General features: G+C 65.6%; 3 protein-coding genes across 10 annotated transcripts in view; 1 reads left to right on the top strand and 2 right to left on the bottom strand.

The window, feature by feature from the left end:
• The window catches only part of GRIN1 (glutamate ionotropic receptor NMDA type subunit 1), a 30,755-nt gene extending 19,592 nt beyond the window's left edge, over nt 1-11,163 (top strand). For 2 of the 8 annotated variants that reach the window (XM_030920366.1, XM_030920364.1), the window contains 14 exons: nt 738-882; nt 980-1,063; nt 3,466-3,607; nt 3,699-3,826; nt 4,339-4,503; nt 4,574-4,692; nt 4,803-4,915; nt 4,989-5,137; nt 5,244-5,401; nt 5,572-5,733; nt 5,964-6,073; nt 6,160-6,305; nt 7,592-7,702; nt 9,817-11,163. In XM_030920366.1, coding sequence (XP_030776226.1) covers nt 738-882; nt 980-1,063; nt 3,466-3,607; nt 3,699-3,826; nt 4,339-4,503; nt 4,574-4,692; nt 4,803-4,915; nt 4,989-5,137; nt 5,244-5,401; nt 5,572-5,733; nt 5,964-6,073; nt 6,160-6,305; nt 7,592-7,702; nt 9,817-9,933 — 1,849 coding nt within the window. In that variant the 3' untranslated portion in view covers nt 9,934-11,163. The remainder of the gene's footprint in view (nt 1-737; nt 883-979; nt 1,064-3,465; nt 3,608-3,698; nt 3,827-4,338; nt 4,504-4,573; nt 4,693-4,802; nt 4,916-4,988; nt 5,138-5,243; nt 5,402-5,571; nt 5,734-5,963; nt 6,074-6,159; nt 6,306-7,591; nt 7,703-9,816) is intronic. The other 6 variants (XM_030920365.1, XM_030920367.1, XM_030920371.1 and 3 more) reach the window with 3 other exon arrangements.
• On the bottom strand, nt 11,159-12,845 carry LRRC26 (leucine rich repeat containing 26). Its single transcript, XM_010372668.2, has 2 exons — nt 11,675-12,845; nt 11,159-11,589 (listed from the first exon to the last, which is right to left on the bottom strand). The coding sequence occupies exons 1-2, from the start codon at nt 12,342-12,344 to the stop codon at nt 11,255-11,257; spliced, it is 1,005 nt and encodes a 334-aa protein (XP_010370970.1). The 5' UTR covers nt 12,345-12,845; the 3' UTR covers nt 11,159-11,254.
• Nucleotides 12,846-13,221: 376 nt separating this feature from the next.
• On the bottom strand, nt 13,222-14,352 carry TMEM210 (transmembrane protein 210). Its single transcript, XM_010372667.2, has 4 exons — nt 14,242-14,352; nt 13,945-14,080; nt 13,717-13,746; nt 13,222-13,479 (listed from the first exon to the last, which is right to left on the bottom strand). The coding sequence occupies exons 1-4, from the start codon at nt 14,327-14,329 to the stop codon at nt 13,290-13,292; spliced, it is 444 nt and encodes a 147-aa protein (XP_010370969.2). The 5' UTR covers nt 14,330-14,352; the 3' UTR covers nt 13,222-13,289.
• Nucleotides 14,353-15,949: the final 1,597 nt, after the last annotated feature.

Below are 15,949 nucleotides of genomic sequence, written 5' to 3'. Positions count from 1 at the left end.
AGGGGGAAGGAGCAGGGGGAAGGAGCAGGGGGAAGGAGCAGGAAGAAGGAGCAGGGGGAAGGAGCAGGGGAAGGAGCAGGGGGAAGGAGCAGGAAGAAGGAGCAGGGGGAAGGAGCAGGGGGAAGGAGCAGGAAGAAGGAGCAGGGGGAAGGAGCAGGGGGAAGGAGCAGGGGGAAGGAGCAGGAAGAAGGAGCAGGGGGAAGGAGCAGGGGGAAGGAGCAGGAAGAAGGAGCAGGGGGAAGGAGCAGGGGAAGGAGCAGGGGGAAGGAGCAGGGGGAAGGAGCAGGGGAAGGAGCAGGGGGAAGGAGCAGGGGAAGGAGCAGGAAGAAGGAGCAGGAAGAAGGAGCAGGGGGAAGGAGCAGGGGGAAGGAGCAGGAAGAAGGAGCAGGGGGAAGGAGCAGGGGAAGGAGCAGGGGAAGGAGCAGGGAGAAGGAGCAGGAAGAAGGAGCAGGGGGAAGGAGCAGGGGGAAGGAGCAGGGGAAGGAGCAGGGGGAAGGAGCAGGGGGAAGGAGCAGGGGAAGGAGCAGGGGAAGGAGCAGGGGGAAGGAGCAGGGGAAGGAGCAGGGGGAAGGAGCAGGGGGAAGGAGCAGGGGAAGGAGCAGGGGGAAGGAGCAGGGGGAAGGAGCAGGGGGAAGGAGCAGGGGGAAGGAGCAGGGGAAGGAGCAGGGGGAAGGAGCAGGGGAAGGAGCAGGAGAAGGAGCACCTCTGAGAAGCCTCAGCTATGCTTCCTCCCCTAGAGTGCTGATGTCCTCCAAGTATGCGGACGGGGTGACTGGTCGTGTGGAGTTCAATGAGGATGGGGACCGGAAGTTCGCCAACTACAGCATCATGAACCTGCAGAACCGCAAGCTGGTGCAAGTGGGCATCTACAACGGCACCCACGTAGGTGGGGGTCATGAGGGGGTGGGGGCTGGGGCCTTAGGGTCCTGGGGCCAAGACCCCTGCGTGGCCACCCTCCATCTCATACTCCCACCCCCAGGTCATCCCTAATGACAGGAAGATCATCTGGCCAGGCGGAGAGACAGAGAAGCCTCGAGGGTACCAGATGTCCACCAGACTGAAGGTGGGGGCCCCACAGACCTCCCTCAGTGTCCCCACCCCAGACAGCCCATCCACCCCCTCTGGCCTGGAGGGGGGTGTGAGATCAATGAAAGCCACTAAAGAAAGTGGGGGTGGGGCCTGCTGCCCCTGGACACCGTCCAGCACACCTGGCACAGCACAGGAAGCAGAGAGAGCAGGAGGGAGGAGAGGAAGCTGCCCCCATCCCACAGGGGCTCTCTAGTGCCCCTCTTGACCCAGCCCTACTTAAGTCTGGGGCAGTTAGTTGTCTGATAGGACCCTGCTGGGGAAGAGCAGATGGGAGACGGCAGGCCGACCTCAGCTTCAGCACTCGCTGTCCCCAGTCCTGGTCCTCCATACTCCTCATCCCTCCTCCAGCCTTCATGGCCTCCTGATGGTACCAGGTCAAACTGTCCTCTTCCACCATGTGGGACAGCCCTTCCTGACTCCCCTGGGCCTCTGAGAACCCCTGCCCTGGCTGGCTTCCTCCTCCAGAGCATCTTTCCCTTGGCTCCCTACTCCAGGGTGCTCTCCTGGCCGTTCCTCCCCAGGCAGAGCCACACCATCCCCACTCCACACACACTCCAGTCCCAGTAGCACCACAGACTGCCAAAGGCAAGGACCTCACAGGCAACATGCCCACCAACCTTCTCTTGGTCATTCCAGGCCCTCAAATGTCTCTTGCCTCTGTCTGCTTTCTGAGCCCACCCCTGAAGCCTGGTGCCAGCCCCTGCAGCCTCTCACCCAGGCTCCCTCCCCTGCTCTGCACCAGCCCCTGCAGCCTCTCACCCAGGCTCCCTCCCCTGCTCTGCACCAGCCCCTGCAGCCTCTCACCCAGGCTCCCTCCCCTGCTCTGCAGACAGGGTGGGTTTTCCAGTACCAGTGTGGGTTTCATTGCAGCCCAGACACTTCACATTGAAAAGTCTGAAAGCAGCCGTCAAACGCTAATGGCCAAAAGGCCCCATCTAGGCTGTGAGATGCAGATGGCTTTTTACAAGTTTGTTTCTGGCGTCACTAATTTTTTTAAAGTACTAGCATATATATTACCTGTATAACAGGAAAACATAATGAAAGTTTTATAAGGCAAATCAGGCCAGGCACGATGGCTCACGCCTGTAATCCTAGCACTTTGGGAGGCCAAGGCAGGCGGATCATGAGGTCGAGAGATCGAGACCATTCTGGCCAACATGGTGAAACCCCGTCTCTACTAAAAGTACAAAAATTAGCTGGGCGTGGTGGCGCTCATCTGTAGTCCCAGCTACTCGGGAGACTGAGGCAGGAGAATTGCTTGAACCCGGGAGGCACCGGTTGCAGTGAGCAGAGATCGTGCCACTGCACTCCAGCCTGGCTACAGAGCAAGACTCCATCTCATAAAAAAAAAAAGAAAAAGAAAAGAAAAAAAGGAAAAGAAAATCAACTTCTTCAATGGCTCCTAATCCCCCTGGGGATAAAAGACAAAATGCTGCCTGGCGGCTGAGGTTGGGCCTGCACCGCTCTCAGGCTCACCCTCCCTAGGACATGCTGGGAGGGTGCCTCTTCCACCACCCCCACGCCTCCCTGCCTTTGCAGTTCTGGACTGCAGGCTCCCCTGCTCCACCTGTCCTCGGGCGCCTGCTTGATCCCTGCCCACTTTGAGGGCTCAGCTCTGATATCATCTCCCCTCAGAGTTCTGGCAGTGCATTATGCTCCATTCCAGCCCTCTGTGCCCCAGATCCCTTCCCTACCCCCAGGCCATGGTCCCCTGAAGGACAGACAGGAGGGCGAGCCCAAGCAGGAGTGTGGGTTGAAGAGGCCACAGAGCGGTGGAGCATGTCCACTCGGGCAAGAGGAAGGAGCCAGAGACCTATGCTCAAAGCCTGAAGGCTGCGAGGCTGTGGGCCAGGACAGTCAGGGCACCGGGATGAAGGGAGGCACGGGTGGGTGCCCCCTCGGGTCCCAGGTCCTGTGTAGGCGCAGGGTCGGCTTCGTGGATGTGCCCTCGTCCTCATGGCACAGCAGGGTGGGAGTCAGCCTGCAGGCTGGGCGGTTTCTCACCCCGGGAAGATGCCTGGCATACATGGGACATCAGCGGCTCCTCTGCTGGAGGGAATCATGTCTAAGCCAAGATTAGAGGAAAAGTGGCCAAGAGAAGGGTCTAGCGTCACAGCAGTCTTTTCTGAGCCCCCAGCCCCCATCCCCCGGGGCTGCAGGCAGATGATGCTGACGGTGAGTGTGGAAGATGTGTCCTGAACACCTGGGCTCGTGAAGAAGCTCCAAAGAGGGGCAGTGGCCGGTGGCGCAGGGCGGGGGAGGAGTGGGCATCGGGGATTAAGAGGGGCGCCAGGGGAGGCTGGGAACTGAGAAGACACTGCCGCCCTGGTCAGCCTTAGGTCGGTGGTCCAGGCTGGGTCTCCCCTTCCCCCCCAGATTGTGACGATCCACCAGGAGCCTTTCGTGTACGTCAAGCCTACGCTGAGTGATGGGACATGCAAGGAGGAGTTCACAGTCAACGGCGACCCAGTCAAGAAGGTGATCTGCACCGGGCCCAACGACACGTCTCCGGGCAGCCGTGAGTGCGCGGGGCAGGGCGTGGGGCGCGGGACAGGGCGCGGGGCGCGGGGCGGTCTGGAGCCCAGCAGTTACCGCCTGCACCTACTCAGCCCGCCACACGGTGCCTCAGTGTTGCTACGGCTTTTGCATCGACCTGCTCATCAAGCTGGCACGGACCATGAACTTCACCTATGAGGTGCACCTGGTGGCAGATGGCAAGTTCGGCACACAGGAGCGGGTAGGCTGGACGGCGGGGGTGGGGACCAGCGTGAGAGGGGCCTGCAGGCAGGGGGTCGGCGTGGGTGGGGCATGGAGTAGGTGGGGCCTGCAGACGGTGGGGGGGTCCTGGGGTGTGTGGGGCATGGAGTGAGCGGAGCCTGCGGGCTGGGTCCTGGGGTGGGTATAGCATGGAGTGGGCATAGCATGGGGTGGGCGGGGCCTGAGGGCTGGGGTAGGGCCTGGTATGGGAGGGGCCTGAAGTGGGGGTCGGAGTGGGCGGGGCCTGCAGGCGGGGGTCCTGAAGTGGGCGGGATGTGGAGTGGGCGGGGCCTGCTGGCGGTGGTAGAGCCCGCCCGGCGTGGGAGAGGCCTGCTAGCCAGGGCGGGGCTGGAGTGGGGTGGGGCCTGTGAGCTGGGTAGGGTCTGGGGGAGAAGACCCCCGGGGTGCTCTAGGGCGGCTTCAGTCCGGGGTACCTGTGGCGGGAGCTGGGTGGACGCTGCCTGCATCCCCGCCGGCTCTGTCGCCTTGCAGGTGAACAACAGCAACAAGAAGGAGTGGAATGGGATGATGGGGGAGCTGCTCAGCGGGCAGGCAGACATGATCGTGGCGCCGCTAACCATCAACAACGAGCGCGCGCAGTACATCGAGTTTTCCAAGCCCTTCAAGTACCAGGGCCTGACTATTCTGGTCAAGAAGGTGGGTAGGGGCCGGATGGCGGGGGGTCCCTGGAGGGCCCGGGCCGCACTGACCTCGCATCCCCCCGCAGGAAATCCCCCGGAGCACGCTGGACTCGTTCATGCAGCCGTTCCAGAGCACACTGTGGCTGCTGGTGGGGCTGTCGGTGCACGTGGTGGCCGTGATGCTGTACCTGCTGGACCGCTTCAGGTGAGCGCGACCCGGGGCTCAGACACCTCCATGGGGGGTCGGGGCCGGCGAGGGGCGGGGCAGGGCCGCCTCTCCCGCCCTCTCTCCCGCCCGCCCTCTGCGCCCCGCAGCCCCTTCGGCCGGTTCAAGGTGAACAGCGAGGAGGAGGAGGAGGACGCACTGACCCTGTCCTCCGCCATGTGGTTCTCCTGGGGCGTCCTGCTCAACTCTGGCATCGGGGAAGGTAAGGCCCCGCCCGGCCCGCCTGGCCCCGCCCCGGCCCTCTAGGGTCTGACACAGCCCCCGCCCGCCCACAGGCGCCCCCAGAAGCTTCTCGGCGCGTATCCTGGGCATGGTATGGGCCGGCTTTGCCATGATTATCGTGGCCTCCTACACCGCCAACCTGGCGGCCTTCCTGGTGCTGGACCGGCCGGAGGAGCGCATCACTGGCATCAACGACCCTCGGGTGAGGCCTGGCCGGGCTGGGGGAGGGAACGCGAGGTGAGCTGGGGTCGGCCTCGGGTAGGGGCCTGGGGAGCCGCCGCCGCGAGCCCTGCCCTCCGACCCTGCAGCTGAGGAACCCCTCGGACAAGTTTATCTACGCCACGGTGAAGCAGAGCTCGGTGGACATCTACTTCCGGCGCCAGGTGGAGCTGAGCACCATGTACCGGCATATGGAGAAGCACAACTACGAGAGTGCAGCGGAGGCCATCCAGGCCGTGAGAGACAAGTGAGGCGCGGGCGGCCACCCTGGCGGGGCGGGGCGGGACAAGTGCGGGCCGCGGGAGGGCGGCCTCCGCCGGGCAGGAGAGTGTCCGGGCCAGGCACCCCGGAGGGCGCGGGCGTGGGTCTTCCAGGCTGGCAGGACCAAGGCCCCCGTGACCCCGCCTCTGCCGGCAGCAAGCTGCATGCCTTCATCTGGGACTCGGCGGTGCTGGAGTTCGAGGCCTCGCAGAAGTGCGACCTGGTGACGACTGGAGAGCTGTTCTTCCGCTCGGGCTTCGGCATAGGCATGCGCAAAGACAGCCCCTGGAAGCAGAACGTCTCCCTGTCCATCCTCAAGTAAGTGTCCGTGCGCCCGCGTCCCTCCACCGCTCCTCTCCGCCAGAGGTGGACGCCCTCGCCAGTGCCAGACCACTCCGAGGCCACCACAGATTTCCCACCCAAGCCAGGCGCTAGCTGCCCCCTCCACCCCGCAGGCCCCGCCGCGCCCCGCCCCGGCCCCGCCCCCAGCTTGCCCCTTCACGTCCTGGGCCCCGACCCACTGCAGGCTCACTTGTTCCCACCCCCAGGTCCCATGAGAATGGCTTCATGGAAGACCTGGACAAGACATGGGTTCGGTATCAGGAATGTGACTCGCGCAGCAACGCCCCTGCGACCCTTACTTTTGAGAACATGGCAGGTGCGGCTCCCCTGACACTCGGGTGGGTTCTCCGTGGGCTGCGGCCTCTCTGGCCAGCAACTGAGGCTCTGGGTCCCGGCACACAGGGGTCTTCATGCTGGTAGCGGGGGGCATCGTTGCCGGGATCTTCCTGATTTTCATTGAGATTGCCTACAAGCGGCACAAGGATGCTCGCCGGAAGCAGATGCAGCTGGCCTTTGCAGCAGTGAACGTGTGGAGGAAGAACCTGCAGGTAGGGCAGGCCATCCTCCGAGGCCTGGTGCCCAGGGCCCGGCCTGGCCACGGCCCTCCTCCATCCCCGAAGGCCGTGGCACTGGCTCTGGCTCCGGTAGGCAGGACTGGAGCTAGGAGCCATGGCCAGGGGCAGTGGTGAGTGCTCCAAGGGCACGGGGGCAGCACTGGTGGGGGGCTGCCTGCAGGTGGCTGCCCACTGCAAAGCCGGGGCCGAGGGAGGCCACGCACCCTGCTCCAAGCCTCCGCCTGGCCCCTCTGTCTCCAGAGTCGCCCGCCGGTACCCATTCCATAGGAAGGCAATCAGGCAGGGTAAGACAGGGGCCCGCCTGTGTATGGCACGTGAGTCCAAGATGCATTTTGCCCTCCGCCGACCCAAGCCCCCTTGACACCCTTCGGAGATACCCCCCCTCGCTTTCCTGCTATGTCCTTGTGCTCCGTGACTCTAATCCGAATTGGGCCAGGCCGGGTCCTGGCTGGTGCCCAGGTCGTATCCATGAGAATTTGCCACCAGCAAGGGCAGCCACGACCCACCTGGGACAGGGTGGGCAGTGGGCCTGTACAGGCCTAAGGGCTCGTGGCCCGCGGTCGAGTTCCGGTTCACTCCGTCTCTTCTCTTTCTCTGGGTGCCGTCCTGGAGCCTGTGTCCTGAGATGAAGCCGACAGTGTGGCCAGGGCTGTTGGGGGATGGGGGTTGCTGGAGGCTCCACACCTCTCATCCGCCCGCTCTTGCTCTTGGCCCCACAGGTCCCCTGGGGACCTGGCCGCTGCCACCACTGGCGGGCACAGGCCACCTGGCCATCAGACCTGAGGCCAGAGTCCCGGGAGCTGCCTCTGTCACTCCAATTCCACCTCGACACCTGCCTCCAGCCCTCGGCCCCTTCCTGAATCTTGGTGTGTGCCCCTTGGGGGTCAGTGGCCTCCATGCAGACAGCTGGCGTGGCCTGAGGGGCAACTCCTCCAGTCCTCAGAGGACTCCTCCTCCTCGGGACGCCTGTAAGCCAGGGCCACCCAGGAGCCAGGGAGCCAGGCGGACCTCCCCGGACGAGCCAGCCGAGAGCCCCCAAGCCCAGCCCCAGCACGAGCAAGGTCAGGCCCGAGACCCTGGGCAGGAGAAGAGGCCACCCTCGAACGTCCGCTGTCGGCCCGTCTGTCCAGCACAGGGAGGCAGGCAGGAGCGAGGGCCCAAGTGGCCGGCCAGGCTGGGCAGCGGCCCATCCAGGAGCAGGCGAGGGCAGGTGTGGCCACCACCCTAGCCATCTAATCACTTATACATATTCATTTTAGGATAGAAAGAGTGGTAGAGCAGAGCCTGACCCTAAAAAGAAAGCCACATTTAGGGCTATCACCTCCACCCTGGCTTCCAGCTTCAAGAGGCGTAGGTCCTCCAAAGACACGGTAAGGGGGAGAGCACCCCAGTCCCGCGTCCGACTCCACCTGCCCTGCCCTGCGTGTGTCTCCCGCCCCATCACCCCGCCCCGGACCCTGGGCTCCTGTGGCCCACTCTGCCCCTGTCTCCCTGCGGCAGCCGCTCTGCCCAGGCCGCCCATGCTGCTCTCTCTCACTCTCTGGACCTTTCTCCCCGGTCCTCCTGGGTCCTCGGCTTTCCCCGTGTGTCTCCGTTAGTCTGCCCGCCCACCTCCCCTGCCATGACCCACACACCATCTTGAAGCCTGTCATCTCGTTGGTCAGTCAGTCAGCCACACCACCTCTCGGGGCCAGGTCTGGAGCCCTGGGAGCCCAGCGTGGCCCCATCCTGGACTCCTCAGCTGCTGGGAGGCCACACCACTTCTCTGTTATGTCCCCGTTTCTCTCGCCTCTCCCAGAGGGGCCCGCCGCCCTCACTTTGCCCCTGCGACGGCCCTGGAGGGGGTGGTTGTGATGTCCCATCCCGTCCGTCTGTCTGGCCACTGGCCCCGCCCCCCAGACACCTGTCTTACCTGTCTCACCAGAGCCATGCGTGTTGCATCTTCATGTGGTCTCTGTGTGGGCCGGGGGCTGGGGGCCGGGCCTGGGTCCATCTGGGTGGACGGCTGGGGCCTGGAGTTGGAACTGGCCCTGGCCACGGGGGACTGTCAGGCAGGGGGTGGGGTGGGACCAAAAGGGGTGGCTCCCACCCCAGGCTGTGCAGGGGCCCTGCAGGAGGTGTGGCGGCAGCTCCCAGAGGGTCTGAGAATGGGTAGGGGCGGCCCCACAAGCCCTGGCCTGCAGAGCCCAGGACAACACGGAGGTTCCAGACAGGGAGGCCTCTGGCAGGGAAATGAGCACCCACCTCAGTTCCTGACCCCAGCAACCCCACAGGGCCCAACCCAGAGCCAGGCCTTCTGCCCTTGGGAGCCCAGAATCCCCCTACCTCCTGCTTGGGGCAGCTTGTGGCTGTAGCGGATATGCACACTCGGACCAGAGACCCCCAAAGCGAACCCAGCCTTGCTAGAGGCACGCTAGGCCCAGGCACCATGGTGGGGAGGGGCTGCCCAGAGAGGTAGCAGAGACCTCAGCCCAGTGGCCACCCTGCAGTCCAGGGTCCAGTCTGGTCCACAGGAAGCCCCCAGCCCATAAGCAGCATCACCACAAAGATGCTTATGCCCCGGGGAGGAAGTGCGATTTGCAGCCACCCGCCCCTCAAGGCACCGGAAGCGGGGCAGACCTCCAGGGCACAGACAGGACTTGGCATCAAGCAAGCCAAATCCCGAAATGAAGCCACCAGGGTGCCCCAAGAGGGACCCATAAGGCCTGGCTGCTCAGCTTCCTGGGGAAGGGACTTGGCATGCAGGATGGGTGGACAGTGAGAGCCTGTAGGCCTGGGGTACACTGGAGGCTCAAGGAACAGGTGAAGCACCATTCCCGGAGCCACCCCTGCTGCGGAGAGCAGGCAGAGCCGATGTTGCAAAGTCTGAGCCAGGAGTCCCGCAGGGAACAGGGAGGGGGAATAGCGCAGGGACTGTGGGCTGGGCAGGCTGGGGAAGAAGGGGTGTCCAGGCAGACAGGAGAAACAACGATTTGGGGCAGGCAGCCATGAGGGGCAAGCACAAATGTTGTGCAGGTGATGGGTCACTTTCAGAGGGTGACACTGGGTCCCAGGGCCCTGCCTGGAGCGGGGACAGGTGCAGCTCAGAGACCCTCATGGTGCCCTTCCGGGGACATGTTCCCAGCGGAACCCTCACCCAAGCTCCCTGGGCACCAGGGACCATCCTCTGGGGCCAGTTCTGGCATCACATGGCATCTGGGGCTGGCCCCGCCCTGCAAGGCTGAACTATGGGGGGCACTGCCAGCTGGGGGCCTGGGCATGGGAGGGCAGCCCAGCTCCCACCTGGTCTCTGGGGCTGTGAGCTTGTTCAGAGGGAGGCCTGGGTGGGGGGCTCCTTTGGGCAGGGTGGGGTCAGTCCGGCTGCGGAGATCCCCTGCCCCTGTCCTGTGGCCGGTCCGGGCCAGGGCGGCACTGGGTGCTGAGGGCTGGGGTCCCTGGCGGCCGGCGGGGCCAGCGGGTATTGATTGTTGGTTCTTATTTATAGAGCACCGGGGGTGGACGCGGCGCTTTGCAAAACCAAAAAGACACAGTGCTGCCGCGACGCGCTATTGAGAGGGAGGAGGGCCAGCTGCAGCTGTGTTCCCGTCATAGGGAGAGCTGAGACTCCCCGCCCGCCCTCCTCTGCCCCCTCCCCCGCAGACAGACAGACAGACGGACGGGACAGCGGCCCGGCCCACGCAGAGCCCCGGAGCACCACGGGGTCGGGGGAGGAGCACCCCCAGCCTCCCCCAGGCTGCGCCTGCCCGCCCGCCGGTTGGCCGGCTGGCCGGTCCACCCCGTCCCGGCCCCGCGCGTGCCCCCAGCGTGGGGCTAACGGGCGCCTTGTCTGTGTATTTCTATTTTGCAGCAGTACCATCCCACTGATATCACGGGCCCGCTCAACCTCTCAGATCCCTCGGTCAGCACCGTGGTGTGAGGCCCCCGGAGGCGCCCACCTGCCCAGTTAGCCCGGCCAAGGACACTGATGGGTCCTGCTGCTCGGGAAGGCCTGAGGGAAGCCCACCCGCCCCAGAGACTGCCCACCCTGGGCCTCCCGTCCGTCCGCCCGCCCGCCCCGCTGCCTGGCGGGCAGCCCCTGCTGGACCAAGGTGCGGACCGGAGCGGCTGAGGACGGGGCAGAGCTGAGTCGGCTGGGCAGGGCCGCAGGGCGCTCCGGCAGAGGCAGGGCCCTGGGGTCTCTGGAGCAGTGGGGAGCGGGGGCTAACTGGCCTCAGGCGGAGGGGCTTGGAGCAGAGACGGCAGCCCCATCCTTCCCGCGCCACAGTGGGGCCCATGGCCCCAGCTGGCTGGGTCGCCCTTCCTCGGGCGCCTGCGCTCCTCTGCAGCCTGAGCTCCACCCTCCCCTCTTCTTGCGGCACCGCCCACCACACCCCGTCTGCCCCTTGACCCCACACGCCGGGGCTGGCCCTGCCCTCCCCCATGGCCGTCCCTGACTTCCCAGCTGGCAGCGCCTCTCAGAGGCTCTCGGGCTCCCGCCGCCTCGGGCCGCCTCCTCCAGACTCGAGAGGGCTGAGCCCCTCCTCTCCTCGTCCGGCCTGCAGCCCAGAACGGGCCTTCCCGGACGCTGGCTCGGGACTGTCTTCAACCCCGCCCTGCACCTTGGGCAAGGGAGAGTGCCACCCGCCCGCCCCCGCCCTCGCTCCGGGTGCGTGACCGGCCCGCCACCTTGTACAGGACCAGCACTCCCAGGGCCCGAGCGCGTGCCTTCCCCGTGCGGCCCGTGCGCAGCCGCGCTCTGCCCCTCCGCCCCCAGGGTGCAGGCGCACATCGCCCACCCCCCACCTCCCGGTGTATGCAGTGGTGATGCCTAAAGGAATGTCACGCAGTTTTCGGTCTGTGTCGCTTGTTGACGCCGGCAGAGAGTGTAAAGGAAGGGCAAAGGCATGGGGGAAGCTTCGAGCGCTCCAGGCTGCCGTGGTCGCTCAGGCTTGGGCGGCGGCGGCGGGGCTCCCCGGGTCCGCAGGCGAGGCAGAGCCGTGGGGGTCGGGATCCGGGTTCAGGTCCGGTGGTCTTGGCGGGCGGAGGGCGGCTGTGCGGCGGCGGCGGCGGCGGCGCGCACGGCAGGCGGTGAGCCCGGAGCCCAACACCAGGCAGGCGGCCAGGCTGACAAGGAAGGAGGCCGGCCCGACAGCGTAGACCACAGCCAGGTCCCGCAGGGCGAGCGGCTGCGCGCAATGGCTAAACGCGGCGTCGGAAAAGGCAGTCAGGGGGCTGAGCGTCAGGCGTCCCGGCCACACGCAGAGCAGCGTCTCGGTCTCTGTAGGACACAGACAAGGGCGCGGCATCAGGCGGCAGCGGCCGCACCGCCCTGCAGACCCCAACCCGCGTCCCTAACAGCTCACCTGACGCGGGCAGCGGGTGCCTGCGCAGCCAGGCGCAGAGCGGGCGCAGTGCGCACCCGCAGCCCCAGGGGTTGCCGCGCAGGTGCAGCGCGTCTAGGGCGGGCAGGCGGCCCAGCAGCCCCGGCGCGAGTGCCGCCAGCTCGTTGTCCTGCAGGCTGAGTGAGCGCAGCAGCGGGAGCGCGCCTAGCGCCGCGGGCTCCAGGCTCACCAGTCGGTTGCCGGCCAGTGAGAGGTTGCGCAGCGCGCGCAGCGGCGCGAAGGTCCCTGGTGCCAGCGCTTCCAGCTGGTTGGCGCTCAGGTCCAGCAGCTGCAGCGCGCCCAGGCCCCAGAAGGCTCGCACGTGCACCGAGTGCAGCCCATTCTCGCGCAGGTCCAGGCGTTGTAGCCCGCCAGCTCCCGCGAAGGCACCGGGCGGCAGCGCGCGGACGCGGTTGTGGTCCAGCAGCAGCGCGCGCAGGCGCAGGCTCAGGCCTGCGGGCACGGCGGACAGCGAGAGTGCCGAGCAGCTGGCCAGGCCGCCCGGCACGCACGTGCACACCTCGGGGCAGTCCGGGGCGCCCGCGGACCCCGAGGGCGAGGCCGTGGCCGACACCTGGGCCCAGACAGGCCAAGGCGACAGCAGCAGCAGCAGCAGCGGCGGCCGAGGCCGCGACCAGGAAGGGCTCCGCATGGGGGCAGCCCCGGCACCCGCGGTGAGAGGCCTGCTGCCTGCACGTCCCCGGAGTGCGTCGTCCACGGAGCCCGTTCCTGCGGCGCCTGCACAAATATTAACTCTGGCCCCACCGCAGGCAGTTCCTGTCCCACGGCTGGACCCACGCTTGGGGCGGAGGCAAGGCAAACAGCCAACGCCCGGCACCGCCAGCCACCTGTCCCGGAGCTCCAGACTACTTTTGGCTTAGCGCCGGCCACAGCGCTATCAAGACCACCTCGCCCCGCCTTGTCCACCACCGGGCGCCCGCCGAGCCCTGAGCAGCAGGACACCGCCCACCTGCACCCACCCAGCTCACGGCTGCGACAGGCTCCCGCACGCAATGCAACCCAGAGGTCCTACTCTTCACCGGTCTCGACCCCACCCAGGCTCAGCAAAGTGATGCCAACGTGCACATGCGGAGTGGCCCCCACGCAGGGATGGTCCCGTTCCCATGGTGGATGGGGCCTGGGTTGGAGACAGGCCTTGGGATGGAGGGAGATAGCACACCCCAGGCAGGAGAGGCGTGCCTGCCCCACCCCTCCCCCCAGGACTCTCCTGGACCGTCAGAAAAACAGACCAGTGCAGTGGGGCAGGGGTGTCAGCCCAAGTCCTCCTGTTAAACCCAGCGCCCTTCAGAGTTGCCAGTGTCAGGTCCTGCTCCAGGGGCTTTCCAAAGCAGGGTGTAGGGAGGAGCCGGGCTGACCAGCTGTGGTAGAGAAGGTGGAAACATTATGGGTTTGGTTTCCTGCCCTGGGGCAGAGGAACAGGAGAATCTGGTGTGGGGCCTGGGCGCTCTGCTTTGATGAGACCCATATGCGTGTGCACCCCCCATGATGCAGCCTTGAGGGGTGTGAGAGCCTGCAGGGAGGACAGTGCACAACCACTAAATACACTTTAATTCCCCTCCCCCAGCTGCCCTCAGCCCTACTCAGGTGGTAGGGGCGGGGGTGGCGGCGGCTCCTCTGGAGAAGCCTCCATGGGAATGGCCACAAGGCTCTGATCCTCTAGTGGTGGCATCATGGAGACCTCCAGGTCAGCATCCATTAGCTGGGACTCCACATATACCGGGTGCAGGTCCATGCGATTTTCCTGGACCCCAAAATTCTCCACCAACCTGCATGACAGGGGCCAGGTCAGCACAAGCTGGTGAAGTCCTGATCCTCCAGGGCAGGCCAGTGTCTGGGACAGCGCAGTCCCACAAAGGGCCTCCCCTGGTACAGCACCCCTCCTCCTCCAGGGACTCTCTTGGGATCGCTTCCCGTGCCAAGGGCCTCCCCTAAGACAGCACGCCCCGCCCCAGGACCTCCCTTGAGACAGCGCAGCCCCCCCCAAGGGCCTTCCTGGTGCTCACCTGTTGTCCACTAGTCTCGGGCATGTTTCACTAAGGGGATGAAGGCCGACATGAGTCCTGGAACAGTGTTGGGCCCCCGAACCTCCCCCAACACACGCCTAGGAAACACCATTCCTACCCCAGGTGACAGCCCACCCAGGGGGTAAAGGCCCCGCTTGCAAGACCGAGGGCCCAGGGCAGGCAGCCTGGCCTCACTCCCATCCACTCCCGGCCCCGGGGTTCACGCACCCCTTAGCCCGCAAGACACCAACTGCCACGATGACAAGGGCACAGAAGCAGCTGGCACTGACGCCCGCCAGCACCACAAGGAGGGCGATGAGGGCCTCCCGGCTGAGGCCAAGGCTGCATTCACAGTAGGTTCCAGCTGCAGAGACAGGGCCACATAGCCACGGGGCCGGTCACCTGCCTGTGGAGGGCCCCCAGGTCTGCCCCTGCCCTGGTGGCCACCAGGACACCAGAGCTCCCGCCTTGCCTGGGAAAGGGGAGCCCTGGCTGGGAGCGGGGTGCGGGGGCAGGAGGAGGCACCTGCAGCAGGGATGAGCAGAAGAGACAGACACGTGAGGCCCAGGGGGCCGCCACGCAGGCAGGACGCAGGCTGGGGACCAGGGGCCATGTCCAGCCCTGGCCCCACTGCACACCTCTGACGGAACTATTGGAAGGCGCTGACTTCACAGTGGGACTGTGAGGTGGGGGTGGGGGGCCTCATGGTGCCAGTGTGTCATTTGCCCCTGGGCACCGCGATTCAGGGAGCCACTGACAAAAGCAGCCCTGGGAATGGGACAGGTAGGGTGGACAGAGGCCTGAGAGAACGGCCAGCTCAGGCCTGTTCTGAGGCAGAGGGAGCAATGGGGCTGGCCTGGTCTTATGGGCAGTCCTTCACAGTGGTTTCACCATGTTCACCAGGATGGTCTCGATCTCCTGACCTCATGATTTGCCCGCCTCGGCCTCCCAAAGTGCTGGGATTATAGGTGTGAGCCACCACGCCCGGCCAAGTCCTTCACAGTGAAAGGGGGTGGGCAGCACTCCAGGCCCTGATGTGGGTGCAGTGGCCTGGCAACCTTGGGGGGTGGGCGGTAGGCAGCCTCGGCCTCAGCTCCCTCCCAGCATAAGGACTGTGGCAGCTCAGCGTGTGGGCTGGGCCCCAGCTGGCTGCTGGTCACCTTCCTCCAGGGCCGGGGCAGGAAGGGGCCAAGGAGGGCTAAGCGGGTGGGCTTGCACTCAGCCTCCCTCCCCACTGCTTCTGGGAGGGTCTGGTTCATGCCCTGGCAAAGCTCAGGTCAGAAGGGCTGCTGGCACACAAGGGAATCCCCCATCAACCTGGAAAGGTCTGGGACACACTGGCCACCCCTATCTGAGCAGGACCCCAAGCCTTGCCTCCCGGACATCCCCCATCCAAGGCTCCAGACTAAAGGTGTCACTGAAGTTGGAGCCCCAGGGGCTGTTCCCTCTGCTGAAAAGGCAAGCATTGCCCAAGGAAGTTGACCACAGGCCAGCATGGCCAGGGTTAATTTCAGCCTCCTTCCTGAACATGCTGTTCCAGGCTGGGAGAGAGGCCCCTGCCCTCCCGGCCTCCCCTCCTCTGAACCTGCCAAGCAAACCGCCAGGCAGCAGAAGGAAACACCTGCCCCACAGCCAACCAAGGCCAGGCCTCCTGCCAGCTCAGGACCCATGGGGCATGGGGGGGGGGCAGGGCAGGCACAGCCTGGCCCCAGTGGCCCTGGTCACCAGGGACCCCCTTGCCTGTTGACAGACACCCTCCTGCTGGGGTCCTCGGACCTCTGACTTGCTGAGTGACACCGTGACCTGACATGCACCTTTTACCCTTGTCTTCAGGACACATCCAGCGATGGAATTCACAGACACAGAACAAAAGGTGTGCCAGAGCCAGGCTGGCAGTGACACCGGACAGGCCAGCCCAACAGGTTTGTATCCTGCTTAAGACAATGGCACACCCAGCCTGGGGCCAGGTGGTGGCCATGGTCAGCGGGATCCAGGCAAGGCCACCGCCTGAGGGGAGACAGTGGGCGTCAGAGCAATCGGGACCCCCCCACACACCAGAATTCAGGAGAGGAGTCCCTCTTTGTGACAGCAGCAGACAGCCTTGGAGTGAAGTGGAGCAGGTGGCAGGGCCCAGGGCTAGAGGGGAGATACCACACGGGCGGAAGCCACCCTCCTTGGCAGGGCAGAGGCCTGATAGCCAGAGGCTGTGCATCTGACACCTGCCTAATCCCAA

The sequence above is a fragment of the Rhinopithecus roxellana genome, chromosome 16, assembly GCF_007565055.1.
Source record: "Rhinopithecus roxellana isolate Shanxi Qingling chromosome 16, ASM756505v1, whole genome shotgun sequence".
NCBI classification, from domain to species: domain Eukaryota; kingdom Metazoa; phylum Chordata; class Mammalia; order Primates; family Cercopithecidae; genus Rhinopithecus; species Rhinopithecus roxellana.
This window is presented reverse-complemented; position numbering and strand designations above follow the sequence as displayed.

Excerpts from the sequence above, each read along its gene's own strand:
- TMEM210 (XM_010372667.2), bottom strand. The coding sequence starts at position 14,329 with ATGGCCCCTGGTCCCCAGCCTGCGTCCTGCCTGCGTGGCGGCCCCCTG. Across the intron at positions 13,747-13,944 it reads GGTGTCTTGCGGGCTAAGGG|TGAAACATGCCCGAGACTAG; the intron begins GTGCGTGAACCC and ends TCATCCCCTTAG. Across the intron at positions 13,480-13,716 it reads CCGAGACTAGTGGACAACAG|GTTGGTGGAGAATTTTGGGG; the intron begins GTGAGCACCAGG and ends CCTGTCATGCAG.
- LRRC26 (XM_010372668.2), bottom strand. The coding sequence starts at position 12,344 with ATGCGGAGCCCTTCCTGGTCGCGGCCTCGGCCGCCGCTGCTGCTGCTG. Across the intron at positions 11,590-11,674 it reads GCACCCGCTGCCCGCGTCAG|AGACCGAGACGCTGCTCTGC; the intron begins GTGAGCTGTTAG and ends TGTGTCCTACAG.